Source organism: Pseudonaja textilis, chromosome 3, assembly GCF_049901715.1.
Source record: "Pseudonaja textilis isolate UNSWEBS1 chromosome 3, rPseTex1.2, whole genome shotgun sequence".
In the NCBI taxonomy this organism is placed as follows: Eukaryota; Metazoa; Chordata; class Lepidosauria; order Squamata; family Elapidae; genus Pseudonaja; species Pseudonaja textilis.
Window position 1 is genome coordinate 153,824,419 of NC_141992.1, and position 24,218 is coordinate 153,848,636.

A 24,218-nucleotide genomic window follows, 5' to 3' on the forward strand; every position below is an offset into this window, starting at 1 on the left:
AAATCAATCAATCAAACCTGGTGTATGCTAAGTGTATTGTCCTTGTGCAACTGCTTTTTGTCTTATACATAAAATTAGCCACACATTTTCAGAAACCGCAATAAACCTTTACCTAATATTTTTATCAACTAACACCCTCGATTTAGATAAAACTAGTAAATATATATTTAACTGACTTCTACGAATAACTCCCTCCGTCCAGAAATAGGCCGACCGGCTGGACAGAAAAGGCAACCTGTTAAAGCAGAGATTCTTAACTTTGGCAATTTGAAGATGCCTGGACTCCAAGTCCCAGAATTCCCTAGCCGGCACGCTAGCGCTAAAACGCCGAGCACTTCCGCTACAGAAGACGTCGGGGGCAATGTCGGCCACAAGGGGCGCTCGCGCGCCTAATAGAATCCTCTTCCAGCGCCGTGGGATGACGTCAATGGAGTGCGTCAGCGTTGGAGACTGTCAGGAGCAAGTATGTCGCCGCCGACGCTTTTCAGCTTGCCGGAGGCGCGGTTGCGTTTCATGGTAAGTGGGAAACTGAAGTCGGTGGAGTGAGAGACCTCCCGACTGGATTTCAGATGGAGCGCGAGTAAGGATGGGGCCCAGGCCCGTTTCTCGCGTCCTTTGCGTGTTTCTCTGTCGAGTTCAGACTGGCGTCGGTTGCATTTCTCATCCTCTTTCAGCGTTTAGAATGGAGATCTTTTCTCTCTCTTTGGCGGACCGCCTCTGCACTCTTTTAGGTGCTTGGTGCTGCCGTTTTTATCATCCTCGATGACCAGTCGTGCACCCTGGAGTTTATGAACTGAACTAGTGCCATTCGGTCCGACTTCTCTTAATGAGCAACGTTGCAAAGTTATTGTTGATTTTTTTCCCCCGTAGTGACCCATTACGTGGCGGTATTGTCTTGGTATAGCATGGAAATTATTGGTGCTATTTTGGGGGTCATAATAACATTTTGATGCTTTTGTGTATAATTACTGTGTTTACATCTTTAGGCACTGATGTGTTACCTAGTTAGGGCAATGAAACGTCTGCATGAAAATAAACATGCTGAGAGACACCAGAGACCCATGTCTTTATAATTTATTATAATTTATATTATATGTAAATTACGTCAGTGTAGCACATTTATATTTGATCAGTTTAGACGTTTTGCAGAAGTTGAGCTGTAGGTTGACTCCTATCTGTAATTACCTTACTTCAGAAAATTAAAATGGTGAGTAGGGATCGCCAGGGATTGATTGCCAATTTGAGAAGGGGTGCGTTTTATTCCTGTCTAGCCTCACTAAGCTTTGCCTCCCATCGCAAGGTGCTCTTCAAGTATTGGAAGTGGTGCTTAGAATAGACATGTAGGTTCAACACCAGCCCAGTATGACATCCCCAAGAAGGAATTGAGAGAATTACTCTTGGAAGTTGGGGAAGGTAAGACTAGGTAAAAACACCTTGGTCTTGGCTACCTCACCTTGTGCAGTACTTAGCTGCAACACAGAAGCCATAAAAAGAGAAGCCCGCCATGGGCAAAAGTTCTGATAAATATTCAGCTTTTGATATACAAGCCATTATTGTATGCACACTGGACTGATAACAGATTGCATTGCTGTTCTGCTTAGACATGCTGAGAATGTTCACTTATTTTACAGCATCACAGAGGTTCTAAAACTCTGGTGTTTTGAAAATAATAAAATAATAAATGAAGGCTCCTGACTTGTCCATGCACAGCAGGAGTGTAGTCTGGCATCATTTTTGTTGTCTATAATTCAGTTTATGTCCTAAACCAGCGGTCGCCAACCGGTGGGCCGCGACAAAATTTTGGTGGGCCACAGAGAAATCTCACCCCAAGAGCACCCCCCCAAAGCAATTAATCCAGGCTGCAAAGAAACACAAGGCTGCTCAGCCCACATGGCCCGTGGGAACCCGCCCTGTCCACTCACTCCTTACCCGGCAAACTTGTCTGCTAAGTTGCTAGATCTTTTTCTGACCATCATTTGTTCTGCTGTGCCAGGAGATTTAGATTTATCTAGGAAGCAGGAAATGGTTGGATTTCTTGCTTTCTAGCTAAGCACAGCCCAACCTCCCTTAGGACTGAAGGTTTGCTTGCAAGCAAATTCAGTGCAGACTCATGGCAGGCAAATTTGAGAGACTGAGCTAGCTGATGGCAGATAGATAGATCACTGAATGATTCTGTGAGCAACTCAATCTGCCTGCCTGCTTTGCCTGATTTTGGGTAAAAGTTGCTTTTTTATATAAAAAATTCAATATTTACATGAATGGTATGTTGTGAGTTAATTTTGTGAGTTTGCTTGCTAGCAAATTTTATGTGACAGACTGAGCTAGCCAATGGTAGATAGATAGATTTCTGAATTAATCTGTGATTCTGTGAGCAACTCAATCTGCCTGCCTGCCTGCATTGCCTGATTTTGGGTAAAAGTTGCTCTTTTTTAATAAAAAATTCAATATATAAATATTTATAATATTTACATACAAGCCATGCCCAGCCAGTCACATGACCACCAAGCCACACCCAAAACTTAGGCCACACCCACATAATCAGTTAGTGGTCCCTGGGATCTAAAATTATGAGTTTGGTGGCCCCTGAGGTCCCAAAGGTTGACGACCCCTGTCCTAAATGGTTTGAAGATTATCTACAGAACCAAACAGAAAATAGTATCTAGCGTGTGTTTAGACATATGCTGAATAATAGAAAAATGAAGCACTTTCCATAATTTGAGGTGTGCAATCTTTATGTCATCTTAAATTCCATTTTAAAATATAAGTTTGATGTAGATTTTCTAAAACACTCATTGTTTTAATATCTGATAAGCAAATAAATTATTTCTCATTTTTCTCTTAGAACTCTACTCGAGATGCACTCAAAAACAAAACCATTAAGCCTTTATTGAATGCATTCAGCCAGATACCTGGAAGGTAAATTTCAATTTGATTTGCTATCATAACAAAAACAAATTAGTATTTTATTGAAATTGAAAGTTTTAGCAAAGCAATCTAATATTTTTATATATTTCTAGTGAAAATGAAAAAAAGTTAACACTGGATCAAGCTTTCCGAGTTGCTCTGGAAGAAGAAATTGTGAGTAGTTTTTGATTAACTGTGTATGTGAAAGTTAATTGAATATCTTGAGTGATGTCATTCTAAACTGTATATAATTTTTCAGTTTCTGGAAGTAAACTTTCAGAAGTGTGACTGTGGTCTGATCTCAAAACAAGGTTGAATGTCCAGAACACTTCAAATTATGTTTAGTTCAAGAGGTTACTTCTGCAGCTTTTGAATCAACTTTGAAACAGCATGACCATGAGGAAGTTGAGCAGTGTACAGAGGAGGAACAATGTATTTTGTTTCTGAATCAATAAGTTTCATATGTTTATATTAGTAAGCCTTAAATTCTATTAGACTATATTGTGTCAAACCAATAAAGCAGCTTAACATTGCTTCAGTTGTGACTTTTCCATTTCTTTAGTCAAGGTGAGAACATCTCTAAATGATACCTTTATATATAGAGGTGTCCTGGCTTCAGAATATTTAGTTTCACAGATTATGTCATGCTGCTGTCAGAATCTGACTTGGAGGGGAAAGCTGAACAGCTGACAGGGAGTGGAAGTGTGGCTCTGTTGGCTGTGGAAGAAACTGGGGAAGGGCAAAGTCCAGCTGGGGAGCAGGGGAGAGGTAGAGCAAGGGAGAGGGAATTCAGAGGAAGACCCAGGCCCACCCCCTCTTCATCCTAGGGCACGCAGGGAGGAACGGAGAAGGGAGCAACATGAGTTGCTTGGCTTACAGGGGAGGAAAGGGCCCTGATTCCCTTCATTAGCTGCAGCTGGGAACACAGTGTATAAACAAGGAAGCTGAGCACTGCAAGCTATTGGGAGCATACATGAATTTATCTTGTGTCGTCGTGGCTTATCTGTGTTCCTGGCATCTTCCTAAATCTGAAATTCCTTCTTCCCTGTCAAGCTAATTACTTCAGCTTGGTTTGTTTGGATTTTTAGTTACAGTTTGTACGTACCTTGTTTTGGACTGAATTTTCTACAGTTAAAGGCTGTTCTTGGGAGAGTTTTTTTTCCAGACGAAGGTAATCTGGACATTGGGGGCAAAGTTAGAGATACTAAAGGGACTCTTATTGCTTATTTGACTGTGTTGCCTTTGTGTCATGGCCCGGGTCATCACAGATTATATGGCCCAAAGAAACACTGTTCATACATGTTATTTACCTTGCATGAAATTAGCATTGGAATCAAAGATGCTGCACAAGTAGATCTTGCATAGTGATTGCCTCAGCAACAATTTGAAGTTATGATTGTGATGAAAAAGTAAATTTGTGATCAATGCCTGCATTTATGACCTTCTCAGTATCTGTGTCTCAGTCATGTTTGCCATTACAGTCACTATGTGTCGCCTTGTGCCTGACCTATTATTTTTTTCTTTTCTCCCCTCATAGAGTGGAGAGAATGCCTAAACAAGCAATCTCTTCTTTTCCCTAACACTTCCCTAAGAGGAAGTTAGCAAACTCAGCTCTGTGACTGATTAGCTGGCTGGCAGCTGCTACTTGTAATTTGCAAAACCTTAATCAATTTCACACTTTCCTCTTTTTTTGCCTCCTAAATGCCAATGTGCTAGGTAAACAGCTAACACATAACATTCAATGTGTATTTTCTATTATGTGTCTGGTTACTCTCTTATAATCCTTCCTCTCCAATGAATGTAAATGCAAAATACAAGCATTGTTTCCCATCTTACAATTGTCTCAGATCTGGAGTGAGCATCTCAAAGGAGGAGTGGAGTGAGGGAAAGGGGCAGTAAGAATTTACCCAGCTTCCTCTTGAATGGAATTCTGGAAACTTACTCCACCATTTGAGGTTACATGTAATGTCATGTAAAGCAAAGGAAAGTTGAGGTAAAATCATAAACATAGTTGCAGTCATATGATTTTTCACTTAGCAACTGAGTTTCTGGCCCCAATTGTTGCTAAACATGGACTATCAGTACGTGATGAGCAAGATAAGTATTTAAACGGTTTAGTTCTTATCATTAATACCATTAGTATTATCATTAAGAGTGAAATATTCATGAGACGTTATCAAAATCTAGTCTATACCTCAACATGAGCCTGAGATTTCTCACCATCTTCAGTACTGGAAATAAAACACTTTTTTTCTGATATATGTTTTTCCAAGAATTTGTGAGGACCACATGGGAAATAGATAACTTTCCAATGCAGTCCATTAAGATAATGCACTGTAGTCTGTTCTAAGTATTATATGATTCCACTTTTGATGGCTATTTTTTTTTTTTAGATAAATAAAACTTCTTGTGAAAATGTTCTGGCTATCATTTCGCTTGTTATTAATGGGGTAATAGAAGGTGAGTCTGTTTTCCTTTGTAAGTGCTTTGAAATAAAATGTCATGACTAGACTCTGTATTAATTAAAAAAAAACTTGTTCATATTATTTATATTACTTAACACATAGCTTATATAAATATTGCATTATCCCACCAAGGTTGACTCAGCCTTCCATCCTTCCGAAGTGGTAAAATGAGGATCCAAATTGTTGGGGGGCAATATGTTGACTCTATAAACTGCTTTGAGGGGGCTGTAAAGCACTTTAAAGCGGTACATAAGTCTAAGTGCTATTGCTATTATGCAAAATATCTTTACTAATTCAGTTTCTTTACTAATTCAGTCCACTTTGAAGTAGTACTACCATCTTTTGTCCAATGCCAATCTGCAAAACCAAAATGTACTTGTAAATTACAAGAACACACACACACACACACACACACACACACACACACACCCTTCTAAACCTACTGGAGCAGGTGATTGGACTAGAATAGATATCTCATCATCCTTCTCCCTCCCTCTCTCCCTCCTTTTTTATTTCTTTTTCTTTTTGTCCCTTTTTCTTTCTTTCCCTTTTCTCTTTCTTTTCTTCCTTCTCTCTTTCTCTCTCTGTTTCTTTTCTCTCTCTCTCTTTCCTTAGGCTCACCCCATTGACTTGGTGCACCGCTCTGCTCGGACTTGCTTGGGCAGGTCCATCCGGTGCAACGGGCTCAATGGGGTGGACCTGTGGGACCGGCACCTAGAACGCGGCAGTGGCAGCACGTTTGAAAAGTAGAGCAAATCCACAGGTTGGTAATTTTTGCTACAAAGAATCACAAAGGCTTCTGGGCTGTGCACAAGAAGGGACACACACGTCAATGCAATTCAGCAACATAAAATAAAGAAATACAAATAAAACAAATCAACAAGAATCAGCAAAGCATTTCTGATTAGATTCTATTCACTATTAGAATCTAATCAGAGATGCTTTGCCGATTCTAGTCCAATGACCTGCTCCAGCAGGGTTAGAAGGGAGTGTGTGTGTATATGTGTGCATGGCTGTCAAAACTCCAGAAAGAGGTCAAATAGCTCTGGGGAGGCCAGTCATAAATTAGAACACTTGCTAAACAACCGGGCATTAAGTGAGGAACACTTGTATTTGGTTTGCCAGTCACCTGGCAATGCCCACCCAGTCATATGACCACCAAACCACACCTATCCAGTCATGTGACCACCAAGCAATGCCGAGCCAGCAAGCCACGCCAGCCAGTCACATGACCAGTAATCCACACCCTCAAATTAGGCCACGCCCACAGAAATTTGAATCCCACCCCTGGGTGGGGGGCACCGAGGATGAATTTGTAGAACCAAGGGGGTGGTGGACTGAAAAAGTTTGGGAACCACTGGCCTAGATTGTTAGAAAGCATAGTTTAGTCCCATATTTCCAATCACAGTGAATGGTAACAAATGTACAAGTTGAGGTAGCCACTGCTAGCATAGTGGAATATTTAGCAATAGCAATAGCACTTAGACTTATATACCACTTTATAGAGTTTTACAGCCCTCTCTAAGCGGTTTACAGAGTCAGCATATTGCCCCCAACAATCTGGGTCCTCATTTCACCCACCTTGGAAGAATAGAAGGCTGAGTCAACCTTGAGCCTGGTGGGATTTGAACTGCCAAATTGCAGGCAACCAATGGTCAGCAGAAGTGGCCTGCAGTAGAGTACTCTAATCACTGCGCCACCGAGGATGTTTATATTTTTTATTTAAAATCTATATATTTCTACATTGGCATTTAATATTCCAGAGTATAAATTAACATCTGAGTTTGAATGAATTTGTTGAACCTAGGATTATAGGTTAATTGCTTCCATTAAATAAACTTATAGTCTAATGAACACTGCTCAGATTGCAACTGCAGTTAGTAGCATTAGCCATGCACTTTAGGCTATTTTAACATTTTTTAAAGTACTTTCTCTAATTCTGCAGATTTTAAGCAGAATTAAGTTAAGTTTTTAATTTGTCTTAAAGTAGAAAGCTAAAGTGTATGGCTAAAACTATTGACCTGCAGCTACAATCAAAGCAATGTTCATTAGTTTTACTACAGCTTTACTTAGCTGTAAGAAGGACTTTTAAGGATGACTTACAACCACAATTGTGAATGGAATTTCAATCATTAAGCAGTGTGGTGATAAAGTGAGATACCACAGGAACACACCATTTAGTGACCACAATACTGGCATTCCTAGCTGTCATCATTAACCAAGAATCATGGGTTGTTAAAGGGAGTCTCAAATAAGGCCTGTAGGGTGTTGCAGGGGAGTGGTGGGAGGCCCTGGAAGGCCTGGCACACACTGCATGCAAATTGTGCTATAGGGTTCTGTAATATGCGAAGCCACAACTGCACCACCCACCCAGCAGCACTTAACAACTGAAGTAAGTCACCTGCCTGTTTCCCAGTTACCCAGTCTATGCCGTTTGGGCAGTCCTGCACTCATCAATGGCAGCGCTGGGTCGGTCTGAAGTAGAGGCCTGAGGCCTTAAGCAATCTGAAAACTTTGCAATGATGCTAGCCTGACACCATTTGAGACCAGAAGACTGCTGCATAGTGGAGTGAGCTACCGTCATTCATTCCAGCTCCTGCTGACCTAATAGTTCAAAAGCGTGCAGCTGCAAGTAGATAAATAGATACCATTTTGATGGGTACCGGGGTGGGATGCCACCAGTTCAGCCGGTTCGATAGAACTGGTAGCTGTGAAGAGCAGCTGAAATATTGTTAATAGTGCCTGTCTTAGATGGTGTCTCTGGAAATATTTATGTGCTGTGCCTTTTCCGTACCACAGAAAAGCATATGAGCAATTTTGATCACATGGCCACAGGGATTCTTTGGTAGCCATAATTTTGAGAATGGGTCATAAAGTCCATTTTTTCAAACACTGTAATTTTGAATGAGTGGTGAATGAATAATTGTAAATTAAGGACTACTTGTACAATATTTTTAAAGGCAGTTTATAATAAACAATGAAAATCAAAGTCTGTATTATTATTTTGTATATATTATTATGTATATGCTGTATATATTATTTTCAAGATTCTTGAAAAAATGCCCGTTCTTACTTTTTATAAAAAGAAATCATTTTAGCAGACACATAAACAGATTCTCTTCCGTTAAGGTATTTGTACTGCATCAACTCCTTTTGTGCTCTTGGGAGATGTTTTGGATTGCCTTCCTTTGGATCAGTGTGATAAAATTTTCACCTTTGTGGAAAAAAACGTTACCACATGGAAATCGGTAAGTATCATGGAATTTGTTAAGTTTTACAAGTTCATTTTTGTAATAGGTAAATAATTTGGGTAGCATGCAAGAATTATGTAAAACAAACAGATATGCTGTTTGGAATAATACAAATTGATCACTGTATTAAATGATTAAGTATGTAATTGTGTCATTTATCAATTGTAGGAAAGAAGTGCAAATACTTAAGAACCAAGCATTTTTGAGGACTAGGTGGGATTCTGAGAAAAAAATAGATAAAAGTTGTGAACTTTGATAGGCTTTATTAAGTCCACTGGCCTAAAATTACTTGTGACTGCACTGGCTGCACAGCTTCAACAGCATTCTTAATCCAACATTTTTTGGATGTTTAACCCATAGTTGTTCAGAGTGACTTTGATTAGTATTGTATATTTTACTAGCAAATAACTTAGATAAATTCTTAGATAGTTATATGTGGACTATGATGATCTCTCAAAACTGTGGTTAAAAATATAACAATTTTTTTTTTGGTTCATGAATTAAAACATGTAACTCACTGTGGTACTTTATCAGCCTTTTTAGCTTTGTATAATGTATTCAGTTTAGTATTTAAAATCACAAAGGATTTTTCAAAGCTATCAAAGGATTACCTTCCCCAAAATAACATTTCTGGGTGTGTGAATTAAATATAAGTCTTACAAAATGCTCCTGTCTTCAACTTAGTTATTCCTATTTGCAAAATGTAAATACCTTATTCAGGATGAAGAATATCCCTTATAAAAAAAGAATTTGCCTTTGCATTTCTGGGGAGGTTGAATCAACAGAACATGTCCTTCTAAATTCTGTTTTCTGAAGCTTGAAATATATATTTTATAGCATGCATGAGAGACTATTCATAATCCTACTCTGATTATCTTTTTTAATGTAATTAAGTACATCCTGTTTTTTAAATCTCAACTAATGATATCATGTTGAATTATATGCTATTTTTAGAACACATTTTACTCTGCAGGAAAGAATTATTTACTGAGAATGTGCAATGGTGAGTAGCCTTTTTCCTAGCATTGCCAATGAAAATACAGCCTTCAGTGTAATTTTCAATGCTGCTTGTTAAAACTGTACTCATGTCCTACTATTGTTGATCAAGATCTAAGAATATAATTTTGTAATGAAACATTACAGGTAGTCCTCAACTTATAAGAGTTCATTTAGTGACCATTCAAAATTACAATGTAACTGAAAAAGTGATTTATGACCATTTTTCACACTTACAACCATTGCAGTATCTCCATGGTCATGTGATCAAAATTCAGATGCTTGGCAACTGACTCATATTTATGACGGTTGCAGTATCCCAGAGTTATGTAATCAGCTTTTGCAGCCTTCTGACAAGCAAAGTCAATGGGGAAGCCAGACTCACTTAATGACTGTGTTATTAACTTAACAAGTGCAGTGATTCACTTAACAAATGTGGCAAGAAAGATTGTAAAATGGGACAAAACTCACTTAACAAATTTATCACTTAGCAACATAAATTTTGGGCTCAATTGTCGTAAGTTGAGGACTGTCTGTATTAGTTTATTTAGCACTTTTTGCTTGACATATCTGCATTTTTATTTGAACAATAATATATTTATCTGAAAAGGATATAGAACTGTGTATATATGCAACTTAGTAACACTATGATCTTTAGAATATTTTCTCAAAAGTTGCTCCAGATAGTTCAATTCTTCCCATATGGAAAATAAATAAAAAACAGGAGATTAAAGAGAATGCATGGTTGTATTTGTGGAAAGTATTTACTGCTGTCTTTTGATACCAGAGTCTATTCCTGTAACATTTTTAAAAGGTTGGAAACTTAAATGCATTTTTCTTTGATATTAAGATCTTTTAAGAAGACTGTCAAAATCACAAAATACAGTGTTTTGTGGAAGAATTCAGCTCTTCTTGGCCAGGTTATTTCCTCTTTCAGAAAAGTCAGGTAAGTTTCTTTTTAAGCATGAACAGCAAGCAATACAATGAACAGATTAATCCATCACATATATTTTAAACCCAATTTGGTCCTAATTTTACAATATCATTTTATGTCTTTAATTTGCCATATTCAGGATGTTTTTCTCCAAATTTTCCTAAGTACCATTGTCTGCATTTTTAAAAATTGAAATATTGTATAATTATTTATAAAGTGCACAGAAAACTATGATATTTGCAAATATCACTTCAGATTATTTTGCCTGATCAGATTTTCCCCCCTACAGGGCTTAACTTGCAAAGTCAATTTAATTTGGAAAATATCACAGTTTTTAATACCAGTGAGCAAGACAGCACCCTTGGACAGAAGGTTATATTTTATTATTATTTTTTGTTATCCACACAATATGGAAAACTTGGAAAATGTAGATATAATAAGCAGGCTGTAATTATCTCAAGAGAAGGAGCATGAAGTGATTTTAGACATAAAGTATCTATTATTTAATTTATATTGCACCCAAATCATGAATTATGTCAGTTGTTTAAGGAACAAATTTTGGTGGAGATGCAGAAGTGAAAAAAGAACATTCTAATTTATGAAATCAATTTCAGTGTTTGTTTTAAAAATACTCATGGTCTGTTCTGTTTGAGCGACCACTGATGTCTTTCAGCAGATTATTGATTATTCTTCTTTTGAATGAGTAGAACAATTTTCTACTCATGTCGATGGAATGGAAATTAATATTAAATTAATTATGTGACTTTAGCATGCAGAAGAGAGAGAAGAAGGAATGGAAGTAGAAGAAGGTGAAATGGGAGATGATGAAGCTCCTACAAGTTGGTAAGGAGAGATAAGTTTAAATTCTCAGTTACGAAATAAAAGAAAATGTATGAAATCTATTGGAATTATAACTGTTAAAAAGATTGCCTGTAACTTTTACTGTACATTACCATTTTTATGAGGGTCTAGTTTAAAATCTTATTAAATAGGGAAAATTATTGGGTCATGGCTATGTTTATTGAGATTCAAAGATGTCTATCCATTGCACAAGTTCTCATTTCTTTGTTTATGTAATATCAATAGGACAACAAATGTATGTATATATGTATTTCAATAATAAATGTACCAAATTTATTTTCAATAATAGCTAGATATATTTATGAATGAATATATTGTAAATATTGGTTTGTCAGTTCCATTCCAATAGATTATAATCTGTACAGAAAATTTTGGTCACTTCAAGATTACTTCAGAAATCCTGTGCAGTGCTATGAAAAGGTCTCATGGAAAACATTTCTTAAGGTATTGTGCTTATTATATTTCATTTCCATTTGTGGGTATATAAATACATATTACTTCTGGAATTCCAAGCAAAATAATTATTGTTATTTTAACCCACTTTTTTATAACTCAAAAGGTTGAACATACCCAGTACTCCTCCCCCTATTTTCCTCACAACAACCATTTGATGTGAATTGGGCTATTAGAAAGGAATTGACCCAGAGTCACCCAGCACTTTCATGCCTTAATACAATGCCTATGAATAAACTTTTTAGAATGCTTTGAAGGAACATTAATTAAGAGTTGTAGACAACACAGTGCAAATTACAATTTATTTGAGGGGATTTTATCTGTAATGACTATTCTTCTTTTCTAGCCATCTTTTACTGGAAATCATTTGTTAATGTACATGTATATAAAATGCATTCTTTGACAGTAGGTAATGGAAATAAAAAGAGAGTAGACCAGCATCGTTTGCATCTCATCAAATCTCACTTCTGTTCTGAGGCTATAATTTGATTGTTGCATTTTATGTGATCTATTTTAAAAGTACTCAGAAGAAGTATTAACTGTCTTTGAGAGCTACAAGTTGGATGACACTCAGGCATCAAGAAAAAAATTAGAAGAGCTGAAAACTGGAGGAGAGCATGTTTATTTTGCAAAATTTCTTACAAGTGAAAAGGTATATTTTTCCTGTCCCTAAAAGTAGATTTTATTGCAAGAGGAATTTTGTCTTAATCCTTACCACTGTATTAATACTTCAGTTGGCAAGGAAATAATGATGGATTATTATCTGATTGTCTTGTCGCTGAACTCCCTGCACCTATCAGGGTTTGTTATTTCTCTTGGCTAGTAGTCTCTCTGGGTTTCTCAGAAATGCTGAAGGAAAAGAGCAGACATTTGGAATTGTGGGCTTTTCTACTTGGGCGAAAGAGAAATTACTGGTGCTTTTTTCAAGAGGCAACTGGACTTTCTGGTTTTTCTTTGAAGAAGTTTTGCTTCTCATCCAGGCAGCTTCTTCAGCTCTGTCTGGATGGTGGGAAATGGAAGGATTTCTTCAATTGTCCTTCCAATTCCCACCATCCAGTCAGAGCTGAAGAAGCTTCTTGGATGAGAAGCGAAACGTCTTCAAAAGAAAAACCAGAAAGTCCAGTTTCTTCTTGAAAAAAAGGACCTTTGGGATAACCATGACCTGGATGACTGAGAATCTCCATAGACAGTTGGTGTTGTAGAACTTATTATTTCTAAACTAGCAATGAAGAAATAAAAATGCTGAAGGAAAGTACAGGTAATCTTCATTTAACAGTCACGGGGCAGGAATTTCTGTTGCTTAACAATGTGATCGTCAAGCACAACGTCATGTGACTGTGCCGCTTAGAAACAACAGTCCAGTACTTAATATTTGCCATCATTAAGCTAACCCCAAAACATTTTAAGTGCAACATTGTGGGGTCCTCATTTACAACCTACAGGTTTCCCATTGACTTTGCTTGTGGGAAGCTGGCAGGAAAGCTGGCAGCTGAAAAAATGGCAATCATGAGACTGTGGGGATGTTGCAATTGCAAGCTGGTCGCTGAGTACGTGGTTCACAATCACATGAATGAAGGGATGCTGCAACAGCCACAGATATGAGGAGTGATCCTAAGTACCATTGTAGGTGTGAACTGTTGGTGAAGAAGTGATTGATAAGAAAGGAACCCCTGTATTTTGGTTAGATTTAATACTGCAAAGCGGTAGCCATCAGGGAAGGAAGTTGTCATTTGAGTAAAGCATTAAAAAAAAGATTGTTATTGAAAAACTACTTGATCTATTAACTACAATATCCACTTCTGACTAGATTAGTACGTGATTGGGATTAAGATTTTTGATAAATGTGATGGCCAGGTGTGTCTCTAGAGTTATGCTTGCTCCACCCAACTATTCAGCAATGTGTACTTAGCTAAAGCTATTTCATTTCCCAGAAATAACATTGTAACTTTTTTTTACAAATACGATTAACAAAGTGAGCTGAACATAAATACAAATCTGGTCTTTCAGAATCAGTTAAAGAGACTTTCACATTTGATTATTTTTTTAGAATCAAGATAAGCAAGACTTAGAAAAATCTAAGTCTCATACTTAAATTCAATATTTTATGTACATACCTAGTATTGATTCCAAAAACCATACACTGCAGCAAACATCTTGTGTGGTTTCAACCATTTTAATTGTACATGCCCCATTAATTTCATTTTACTTACTTTTGTATTTTAAAAACAGAAAACTACAGAATATGTGTTTATTTGTCTCTCTGTCTTTAATAGTTAATGGATTTACAGTTGAGTGACAGCAATTTTCGTCGTCATATCCTATTGCAGTATTTAATATTATTTCAGTATTTAAAGGGACAGGTGAAGTTTAAAAGGTAAGCTAGGAAAGTCTTTTAAATACTTTTTTTTACTTCTTTAATATATGTGATCCAATTCACTGCTGTCATTGTCTGCTTGTATGACTCTGCTTCTAAATGCTGTATATCGGAAAGTATCCATGATCTATTCAAAGTTCTAAATAGAAAGAAGTTGAACTATAATACAGAAAATGGGCTTTGATTATGCTGCTTATTGAACTGTAATTATTGTATTTTTAATTTTTTAGACTTATACTTCTTACTATGTTTTTGAAATACATATTTGCACTGCTTTTATAGAAATCCGTATACATTTGATTCCTGGGCTGCCTGCTTATTGTTCTATACTCTGAATGTGATTTCATATATTCAGGTCATTGATGTTCTTGGTGTGGACACAAAAATAAGTTGTAAATTAATGTAGTAAATTAAAAGTGTAACTGAATGCAAATGAGAGATAACTGGTTGTAAAAATAAAATCTAACCTTCCCTTCAGTTCTCCATTTCTGCCACAGTCCCAGTTTCTCACACAACCCCTTGGGAAAGTAAATTGCCCATCCCTGGTATCCTTCCTTGAGCAGGGGATCGCAATAGAAGACCTACAAAGTCCCTTCCAGCCCTAGGAGTCTAACAAATCTAGCAGATAAATTACTGCGATAAAAGTTCTGGTGTAAGGAAAAGATTGGAGTGAACAAGCCTCATACAGAATGGCATTTTAAAGTCAGGATTATTTATTTTGCTTTTAAGAACTGGGAGAATCTGAAAAAGAGCATACATCTTCAGCCTAAAATTAAATATTTAATTAAGCATTTCCATTAAAGCCAGTGAAGTTCGTCTTTTCTTAGTTTTGGTTACATCAAGCATCATATATTTTGTCTTTCAGAGAGAAACAGAAGCTAGTGGTATATAATCATTTTTTAGAGAAAAATATAAATAATTCTCAGTAAACTTAGTAAATGGCTCCCACAGATAAAACTTCAGTCCTGTATCAATAGCAGGAAGGCAGCCAATTTCATTGATTCCTCCCTCCCTCACACCTCTTAAAGCTACTTGGGTGGTGGGATGTCAAACCTGTGGTGTCACATGACTTATTGGGACTTTTTCCCCCTTTGCTAAATTGGGCATGGCCTATGGGCCATGAGTTTGACAGCCCTGACTTAGAGTGTTGGCTGGCTGTGATGCAACAGAAAAATTAGTGAAATTTCTTGCTAATTCCATCGTGGGAGTATTTGTATGGAACTCTGCTCAATGGATGCATTTGCTGCTGCTGCTTAAGAAAAATCTGGATCGAATGCATTGTGCACGTTTTGACTCCTATGTGCCTTATTTTCTAGTTCAAACTTTATTTTGACTGATGAACAGTCCCTGTGGATTGAAGCTACCACAAAACAAGTTTACCAGGTGAGATTAATTAATCATCTTGTGCATCTGATTTTACAGTGGGGCTTTTAGGAATAAATTTCTCATAAATTTTATTTTGAACACATTTCATATTCTATTCCAGCTTTTATTGCTGAGCACCACATTTTTAGCTGCTCTGCTGCAACTTTTGATTTTTGTGGCTTTTCTAATTACAGCTTCTATCAGAAAACCCACCTGATGGAAAAAGATTCTCCAAAATGGTAGAGGTAAATTTCAATTAAATTAGACTTTAGGGTGTTTTTTTTTCCCCTCTGCTCAGTTGTGTTCAATTCTCAAGTCTGCCTAGACAAGTCCCTGCAGTTTTCTTGGCATGGTTTTTCAGAAGTGATTTGCCATTTGCCTCCTTCCTAGGACTGAGAGAAAGTCTAGTCCAGGGTCACCCAGATGGTTTTGTGCTTAAAGTGGGATTAGAACTCATGGCTTCCAGTTTCTAGCCTGAAGCTGCCACACCAAACTGGCTTTCAAACTTTAGATAAGTACCATCAATTGCAGTTGGACTCCTCTAAAATAAAGCTGGTCTCTTTGGCACCAGGTCTCCTACACAGTAACCATTTAAAATAAATTTATGCTTTTGAGATGTTTGAACTCAGTTCTCCCACTTGGCTTCTTTTTTAATTCTGAATTTTAAAAATATATTTATATATTTAATAATTTAAACATTTAATGTACATTCAGTGGAACACTTCCACTGTTCAGCAAGATAGAAAAGCTACATTTTTTTTGCTAAGTCTCATTTTCCGCCTTTAAAAAAAAGAGATCTTTTTCTTACTGATACTATTTTTGCCTTTACAGCATATATTAAACACAGAAGAAAATTGGAATTCATGGAAAAATGAGGGCTGTCCAAGCTTTGTGAAAGAAAGGTTGTGTGTATAAACATTTCTTTTTAATCGACATTGCAGGTAGTTTTTGAGTTATGATCATTTGCTCAGTGATTATTCTAAGGTATGATAGTGCTGAAGAAAGGCATTTATGACTGGTGCCCCAAGTTATGGCTGTTTCAGGACCCTGAAGTTGCTTGATCGCCATCTGGGTCCTTATCAATCTGTTCACACATAACCATCAGTTCTAAGCAGCCCGTGCTCTCTTGACTGCCATTTGCCAGCAGTCCCTGCTGGCTTCCCTCAAGCACCGTGTTAGGAATGTAAATCACCTAACAGTTGGGTTGGAAAATATATAAACCAGGGTAGACATTTTAATACTGTCTCTTTAAGAGAATGCTAAAATTGTAATTGGGTGTGGTTCCTCAAATGGCCATAAGATGGAGCCAGAAACCTGGGTTGTTTAGTCCTGTTCTCTTGTTGCTGAGAGTGTTGCCATTCCTACATTTTTCCCTTATGGTAGTTCTTAACTCTAATATCTTGTTTTATAGACAGAGTGATTCCAAGCCAGTAAGACCTTTTGTGCGAAAGAGACCAGCACCTGAAGATTTCTTAGGGAAAGGACCTAACAAAAAAATTCTAATGGGAAAGTATGTTCACTCTTTCATTAATTTATTTCTACTTTGGTATTGGAAATTAAGTGACGCAAAGTGACATTGCCAGGCTGGAAATACTGCTTAAAATAAATTGTATCTGTCTTTGACTACTTTTAATGATAATTGAGGTAGAAATGTGCAAATAAAAGATAAATAAATCTCACACAGATTTATTTTTATTTTACCTATCTTAGAATTTCTTGTTAAATTATATCTTAATTTAGAAACACGAGAGCATAGAATTAAAATTTTGTCTGTGAGTCTAAGCCAGTTATTATATGGAAAGTTTTGAATAATAGTATTGTTATTTGTTGATGATGCTAATGTTAGTGGTATAAAATCTATTCCGTCTCTCATACCTGTGCACACAAACCCATACATAGCCTATGCCTTTGTTGAAGAGTAGTTGTCTTCAGGAATAACTGCTATACGAATCACAAAATATAACAAATAATAATTTGCTTTGTGTTTTGGTTTACAGTGAAGAATTAACTCGCCTCTGGAATTTATGCCCTGATAATATGGAAGCGTGTAAATCTGAGAGTCGGTGAGTAGTTGTAGTTCTTGTACCACTGTGCTTCCTAAACTACTATTCTAGGGACATTCATTCTATAGATCTCTGGGATTGGCAGATGATTTTACTAATCATGTTATAGCGTCTCAAAACTGATTTGTAAATTGGGGATCCTGCTAAAAAAATACATGCCCTTGTACCATAATTGAAGGAAACAGGAAATCCTTCAACATCACTTATGTTCTTTTTGTTTATTTTTTGATTTTGTGCTTTTCTCCCCTTATTTATTGGGTGTGGCACTTGATTAGTATTTGGATAATTATCAGGATAGAATAATTACAATTTTATCTCCCTTTTCATGGATAAAACACTGAATATTATGTGAAGGGTATTCTCTCAATCTTTTGGATTCTGTCAAGACCTAGTCATATGTTATTGATTCGATTTTTTTAAACAAATAGATAAATTAATTCCTATCTATATTTTTCATGGTGGCTAGGTTATTTATATATCAACAAAGGTTGCTGCTTGGGGAAAATTATGTAAATTAATGTAGACATAGCATATTTGTTTATATCTTGGTTTTATTGTACTTCATAAATAACTCAAGGTGGTAAACATAATTAATATTCCTTCCTGCTCCTAAAGTGAGTTAAAGAAATAATGATTTCCTCGTTTGTAGGCTGGTACCTATGTGCAAATAGACAAATGATAATACAGTCTATCAATAAGGGGGAAGCGGGGTTTGCAACCTTTATATCAAGTTTCATGACTTGCTAGATTCAAGGTAGGGTATCTTTAACCCACAGTTCCTTATGCAAGGCATTTATACAACCTTCCTGAGTTCCTTCTGTGTAATTTGAATTGTTTTTGTTAGTGTCAGCATTTGATATCCCTGCATTTATCATTTCACTTCAGCTGTCCTGTAACTTTCTGCTTTAGGAAAAGGTAGAAGAAGGCCCATGATCAGCAAGGATTAGATTCCAGTTGCAACTGGCAGGAAGTCTATGTAGAATGAGGCAGGAAGTGATCGTTCATTATTTTCTTGCATATATTGCCTTTCTCTGTCTAGGAAGAGGCAATGCATGAAAGAGACGTTTCCCCTCTGACCTTTTGGCAGAGAAAACAATGTTGGGCATAGCTTCTGTCCAGTAACAGGGCTACCTGGAAATTGGATTGGTTCTCCAACTTGCACTAATTTTACTCTAATGTAATTAATTCTGCCATCACTTGATAAATTAATCTGAATGAAAAAAAAATCAAATGAATGTATGTGCCTTATGATAGGCTACATAGTAATAAGAGGAATAACTTTAATAATTTATTGAATTGCTCAGGTAAAGGATTTCTCATTCTAAACATAAAGAAGTTGAAGGAGAAAAACCAACAGTTTTATTATTATTTTAGAGTAGGGGTAATAGTTTTAATAAACATTTCTTCCTTCCAAATAAAGCACTTACTTTTCCTTTATTTTCTAGAGAATATATGCCAACATTGGAAGAGTTTTTTGAAGAAGCTATAGAACAGGCAGATCCTGAAAACATGGTTGATAAAGAATTTAAGTATGTTCCACAAATCATTTTTCCCCATAATTCTGCTTGTTCGGGCATATATTCAAAACATGCAGGTAGTCCTTGACTTACAACAGTTCATTTAGTGACCAGAGTTACAATGGCACTGAACAAACGGACTTATGAGTGTTTTTCACATTCATAATAGCATTGATCATTATAGCATCTCCATGATCATGTGATCAAAATTCAGACACTTGACAACTGAGTCATATTTATAATGGTGTCCTAGGGTCACACCTTTTGTGACCTTTGACAAGCAAAGTCAATAGGGAAGCCAGATTCAGTTAGTAACCGTGTTACCATGTTACTAACCCAACAACTGCTATGATTCACTTAGGAAAGGTCGTAAATTGGGGCAAAGTTCATTTAACAAATGTCTCACTCAACAACAGATATTTTGGCCTTAATTGTGGTAATAAGTTGAGGACTACTTGTATTTTGATGTAATGAAATACCTTTTTTTCTGATTATCAAATTAGCAGTCTAATTCTGATTTTGTAACATAGGGTTGTGAATAATTCTAACTATGGCTGGAGAGCATTAAGACTATTAGCAAGAAGAAGTCCTCACTTTTTTCAGCCAACCAATCAACAGTTTAAAAGTTTACCAGAATACCTTGAAAACATGGTCATCAAATTAGCTAAAGAATTACCTGTAAGTAATATTGTCTAATGCATATGATTATTTTGAAGATTCTATGCATGTAATGAATGTGTTGTTGTAATTGAAGTAATTAAAGTATAAATATATAAAAATAACTGTCATAAATTTTCATAGCTATGAAAATTTTTTCTACTATCTTTATTTTTTGTGTAGGAGCAAAACAGTTCTGAGAAACCTTCTAGAGTGAGTTGAGCCGACATAGTTCGTTTCTTTTTGATACTGAAGTATTTAATTTCCTAACATGAATTGGTGCTGTAATTCTAGCCACTCAGAAGTAAATTCCACTGAATACAGTGGCTTAACTTCCAGATTCGGATATATTCCATTCTCATTCTGTAATTAATTATATAAACATTCATGGTAGAATTAATAAATTCAGAATAGTGTAGTGTAATGATTAAGAAAGTCAACAAAGCATATTCTATTTAAGTTCTACAATCTGTTTCAACTTAACATTGCTTAACTTTGCTATTCATCTGATGCATGAAATATATATTTTACTAGCTATCTAGAAGAACATGGGGAAAATTTATATTAAGAGAAAGACTACATGAAGGCTTGTGCATTTTGATTTGACTTAGTACTCTCGAAAATGAAATATTTTAGGACAGGGGTTTCCAACACCTGGGCCGCAGACCAGTACTGGTCCATGGCATTAGGAATTAGGCTGTGCAAGCAGTGGGTGAGCGAGCAAATGTTCAGCTACACATGTGTGGGATCTAGGTTGCGCATGGAACCATTCCCTCCCCAGTCTGTGGAAAAATTGTCTGTGGTGTTAGAAAGATTGGGGACCACTGATTTAGGAAGTTCCTTTATCCTTTACTTTTTCTCCTCTATTTCATCCCCCCAAATCTATCCAATTCCAAATGACCAAAATTTAGTGCTGGATGCCTCTTTTCATCAACTATTCATCTGATACTTAAAGAAAGAACAAGAATATTAGGACCATGTTCTGTTTTTTTTTTTTTTTGCCTACAGTTTCATTCATTTTCCATATAATTGTCAAGTTTTGTTTGTGAATAGAGAGCTCTGCAGAAGAGTACCAAATAAGTAGTTTTATTTATCTTTTTCCTTAGAAAATGATAATCTTTTAAGATTATATATTGTACTTCACTGAAAGTTTCCCCCCACCCACATTTCTTGTTCTTTCATGAATTTGGGCATTCACTTGGCCAGTATAAAGGGGAAAAGGGGGGGAAATTGGAAGTCTTTATAATGGAATTTTGAATGAGTTGTAGCAAGTTTATTTGTATTACCTGTAAGTATTTAGGAATATTTTTAAATGTTTTTATTGGAGTGAGATATTATTTCTATCATCCTAGTGATTTTGCATGATAAAGATTTTTATCTGAGTTTCAGAATGCAGTTGAAATTAGCTTGAAAAGGGAGTTGTTTTTTATTCTTTATTCAGTTATTCTTTATTTGTAATGTCTTTAAGAGCCTTAATTTCTGGGAAAACAAAAATCCTAAATGTACGGTATATAATTTCCAAATGTTTACCAAACTTTCTTTCATGAGGCCAAGAGATCACCTTGCAACATTTTTTTGACCAAAGACATAACAATGATACTCAATTTTCTCATTTAGCCTCCTTCTGAAGAAATTAAAACAGGCGAGGATGAAGATGAGGAAGATAATGATGCTTTATTAAAAGAAAACAATGAAAGTAAGGCTGGATTCTGAAACCCGAGTAGATTAGGTTTGGTTTTCAGTATGGTCCCTTATCAGTAACATATATTTTAGAAATGACTTCTGTCTACTGTTCAATTTTATTTCTTTGTTAGTTATTTCTAAAATGAATTGTAAATTAATGCATTCAGTCCTAAGCAAGCCAGGGGCCAATTCCCTACTCCCTTTCTGTCTGTTTTTCTTTTGTTGAAATATCTGCATACATTATATATTTGGGGAAAACATATTCAGTGTTCATACAGACAACTTATTTTCAAATTACAACGTGTTTGCTAAAAATTGGATATATATTTTTTGTACAGTCTTAAAATAGTTTAGCAGTATTAATTAATTAAAGTAATACTCTGAGAAAGCTGAACAGCTCATAAATGTGATAAAAATAAACTAATTTTTAATATCTTTGTTTTCCTGCAGTAGATTCAAGAGTCAGATATTTATTAAGCATGTTTTCAGAAAACATTTTATATGCATTAGAATGTAAATAAAACTTTTTCATTTACATCATGCTTAGATAAACTTTTGCTATTATCTTGAACTTCTAGTGAAAAAAGATCAGTTTCCAGGAACAACTTAGTTTACTGCCCAGTTATTAAACAGCATTGTCTAAATCTTGCTCATTTTTGCTTTAGGTCCAGATGTTCAACGAGATAAGCTTGTAACAGGAGAACAAATAGAATTATTTGCTAACAGACTTGGTGAATACTGGAAAGTCCTGGCTCCATACTTGGAAATGAAAGACTCTGATATAAGGCAGATTGAATCAGATAGTGAAGATCTGAAGATGAGAGCTAAACAGTTGCTTGTTACCTGGCAAGATCAAGAAGGAATCCACGCTACTATGGAAAATTTGATTATTGCATTGAACAAAGCTAGGCTGAATGACCTTTCTGAAAGCTTATCCAATGACAGTGAAAACAGTAGCTAATTTGAAAATTGCTTTTTTAATTAAAACAATGGCGATTGTTCCTGAATGTAATATTTGATAGGGCAGTTTGATGACTAATAAATTCTTTTAATAACATAATTGTCTAAAATTCTGCAAAGAATTGGTACTAAACAAACATTCCTCTGAACTCCTTAGGATATGGAAAAGTAGAAAATATATATATTCATGTGTGTGCTATAAAAGAGATTTCTTTAATATAACAGGGTGTTGCATGCAAGCAGGCACTTGATTTCTTTACTGAAAAGCTGGCAAAGGTAACTGCTGTTTGCTAACAAGCTTTGTATATAGGGAGTCAATAAGGACTACATTACAGTTGGGGCATGATTTTCATATAGTCTGTTATAATGGAGTGGCTCCAAATGATTATATTGTTAGCAGAAGTAATACTTGGTTTTGAGCATTCTGGGTCAGGCTTTAAAAAAAAAAATCAGGCACAATGCTGATTTGAAATGAAAAAGCAAAATTGGTAAATTGGTTAACATTGGGATTCTGATCCTAATGTTCTGTAGTTTGAAAAAAAAGTGGCATATTGGAGAGGACACCAATATTCTTCCCATTAGGCAAATTGTGCTGTTTGATAGAACTCCATGAAATTCAGGAATGGTGAACCTTATCATTTACATCAAGTATTCAGATAAATCTGTTCAAAAAACATTTTGTTGGAGGAAAATATTTCTAGGTATCCTGGTTTGGCCTTGTGTTTATGTGAAATGAGCTGTAACAATAAGCAGTCAACTTTTCACCCCAGTGTATGCATCTTGATGCTGAAGGAGGACCAATTACGTCCTACTCAATTCACAGAATTCTGTTGCTTCTTTTATAAACTTATTCAGTTCATCAATTTGTTCCACTTGTGGAACAAGGATAACTTGTGTCCACTACTCTGGTTAACTACTGAAGTAGATAATGCTGCCACAAAGAAATTCAGTATAAAGAATGCACTGCAAAAAGTCCTTTCAGTGCTTTGGTTTTAAGATACTAAGTCTATCTGTTGATGGCACCCATACTACACTATCTTTTAGAACCGTTATTTTGATACCTGCTGCATGACATTATAATTGGGCCTTAAAAAATTAAATGCTTGTGGTTTTGAGTCCTAGATCTTGATGGCAAGAATGTGTTATGATACTGTATGCTATCTCTCAGATGTTTGGGGCATATTAATCACTTTCATTTGAGACTTTCATTTGCTGTTCATGAACCTGTTTTGGCTGCCTTTTCCCATATCACGAGGCTTGCCTTTGTTCTCCACTTCTTTTGTATTCCTGAATAGTTCTCTCCTTTTTAAGGCTTTTGAGGCTAGAAGGGTGAAGTTAGATAGTAACTGTTAATCAATTCTTCTTAACCAAGACAGTTAAGCTATTAGTTTTGTTCCATTCATTAAAAATATTTATAATCTCTATTTCTTCAGGTAAGAAATTCCTGTCTATCAAATTATGTAATGTGGTTTCTCTAAAGGGGTTTAAAAATGTTGTGAAAATATCTAATTCCCCCGAGGCCTCTTGCCTAAAATGGTATTTACTTATGCCATTACCTTCATCACCATCTGTTGTTCTTCCAAGGCTTCTAGTTTTCAAATAGAAATCCTGAACCCCTTAAAACAGGGGTGTCAAATTCGATTTCATTGAGTTCTTTTGACTGGAACCCTCTGCAACCTTTCTTCCTGAAACCCGCTGCCAGCAAACAGAGCTCGGGAGGGCCACATGCTGTTTT

At 36.0% G+C, this 24,218-nt stretch overlaps 1 protein-coding gene across 2 annotated transcripts; it reads left to right on the plus strand.

Annotated features, from left to right (window-relative positions):
* The first annotated feature begins 434 nt into the window (after window positions 1-434).
* Window positions 435-22,583, plus strand: THOC1 (THO complex subunit 1). 2 transcript variants are annotated; one of them, XM_026699335.2, is made up of 21 exons: window positions 435-516; window positions 2,843-2,916; window positions 3,018-3,078; window positions 5,298-5,364; window positions 8,499-8,617; window positions 9,575-9,623; window positions 10,467-10,562; window positions 10,840-10,922; window positions 11,320-11,393; window positions 11,747-11,855; window positions 12,385-12,516; window positions 14,138-14,238; window positions 15,555-15,621; window positions 15,798-15,848; window positions 16,435-16,505; window positions 17,015-17,113; window positions 17,601-17,666; window positions 19,112-19,195; window positions 19,714-19,861; window positions 21,458-21,536; window positions 22,189-22,583. In XM_026699335.2, the coding sequence occupies exons 1-21, from the start codon at window positions 466-468 to the stop codon at window positions 22,482-22,484; spliced, it is 1,977 nt and encodes a 658-aa protein (XP_026555120.1). In that variant the 5' UTR covers window positions 435-465; the 3' UTR covers window positions 22,485-22,583. The 2 variants fall into 2 exon arrangements, with proteins under 2 accessions (XP_026555120.1, XP_026555121.1); XM_026699336.2 differs by lacking the exon at window positions 12,385-12,516.
* The last annotated feature ends 1,635 nt before the right edge of the window (window positions 22,584-24,218 follow it).

Bases quoted from the DNA above. Each gene is read 5' to 3' on its own strand.
- THOC1 (XM_026699335.2), top strand. From the start codon at position 466: ATGTCGCCGCCGACGCTTTTCAGCTTGCCGGAGGCGCGGTTGCGTTTC. The intron at 15,849-16,434 runs GTAAATTTCAAT...TTGCCTTTACAG, and splicing joins GATTCTCCAAAATGGTAGAG to CATATATTAAACACAGAAGA. The intron at 21,537-22,188 runs GTAAGGCTGGAT...TTTTTGCTTTAG, and splicing joins ATTAAAAGAAAACAATGAAA to GTCCAGATGTTCAACGAGAT.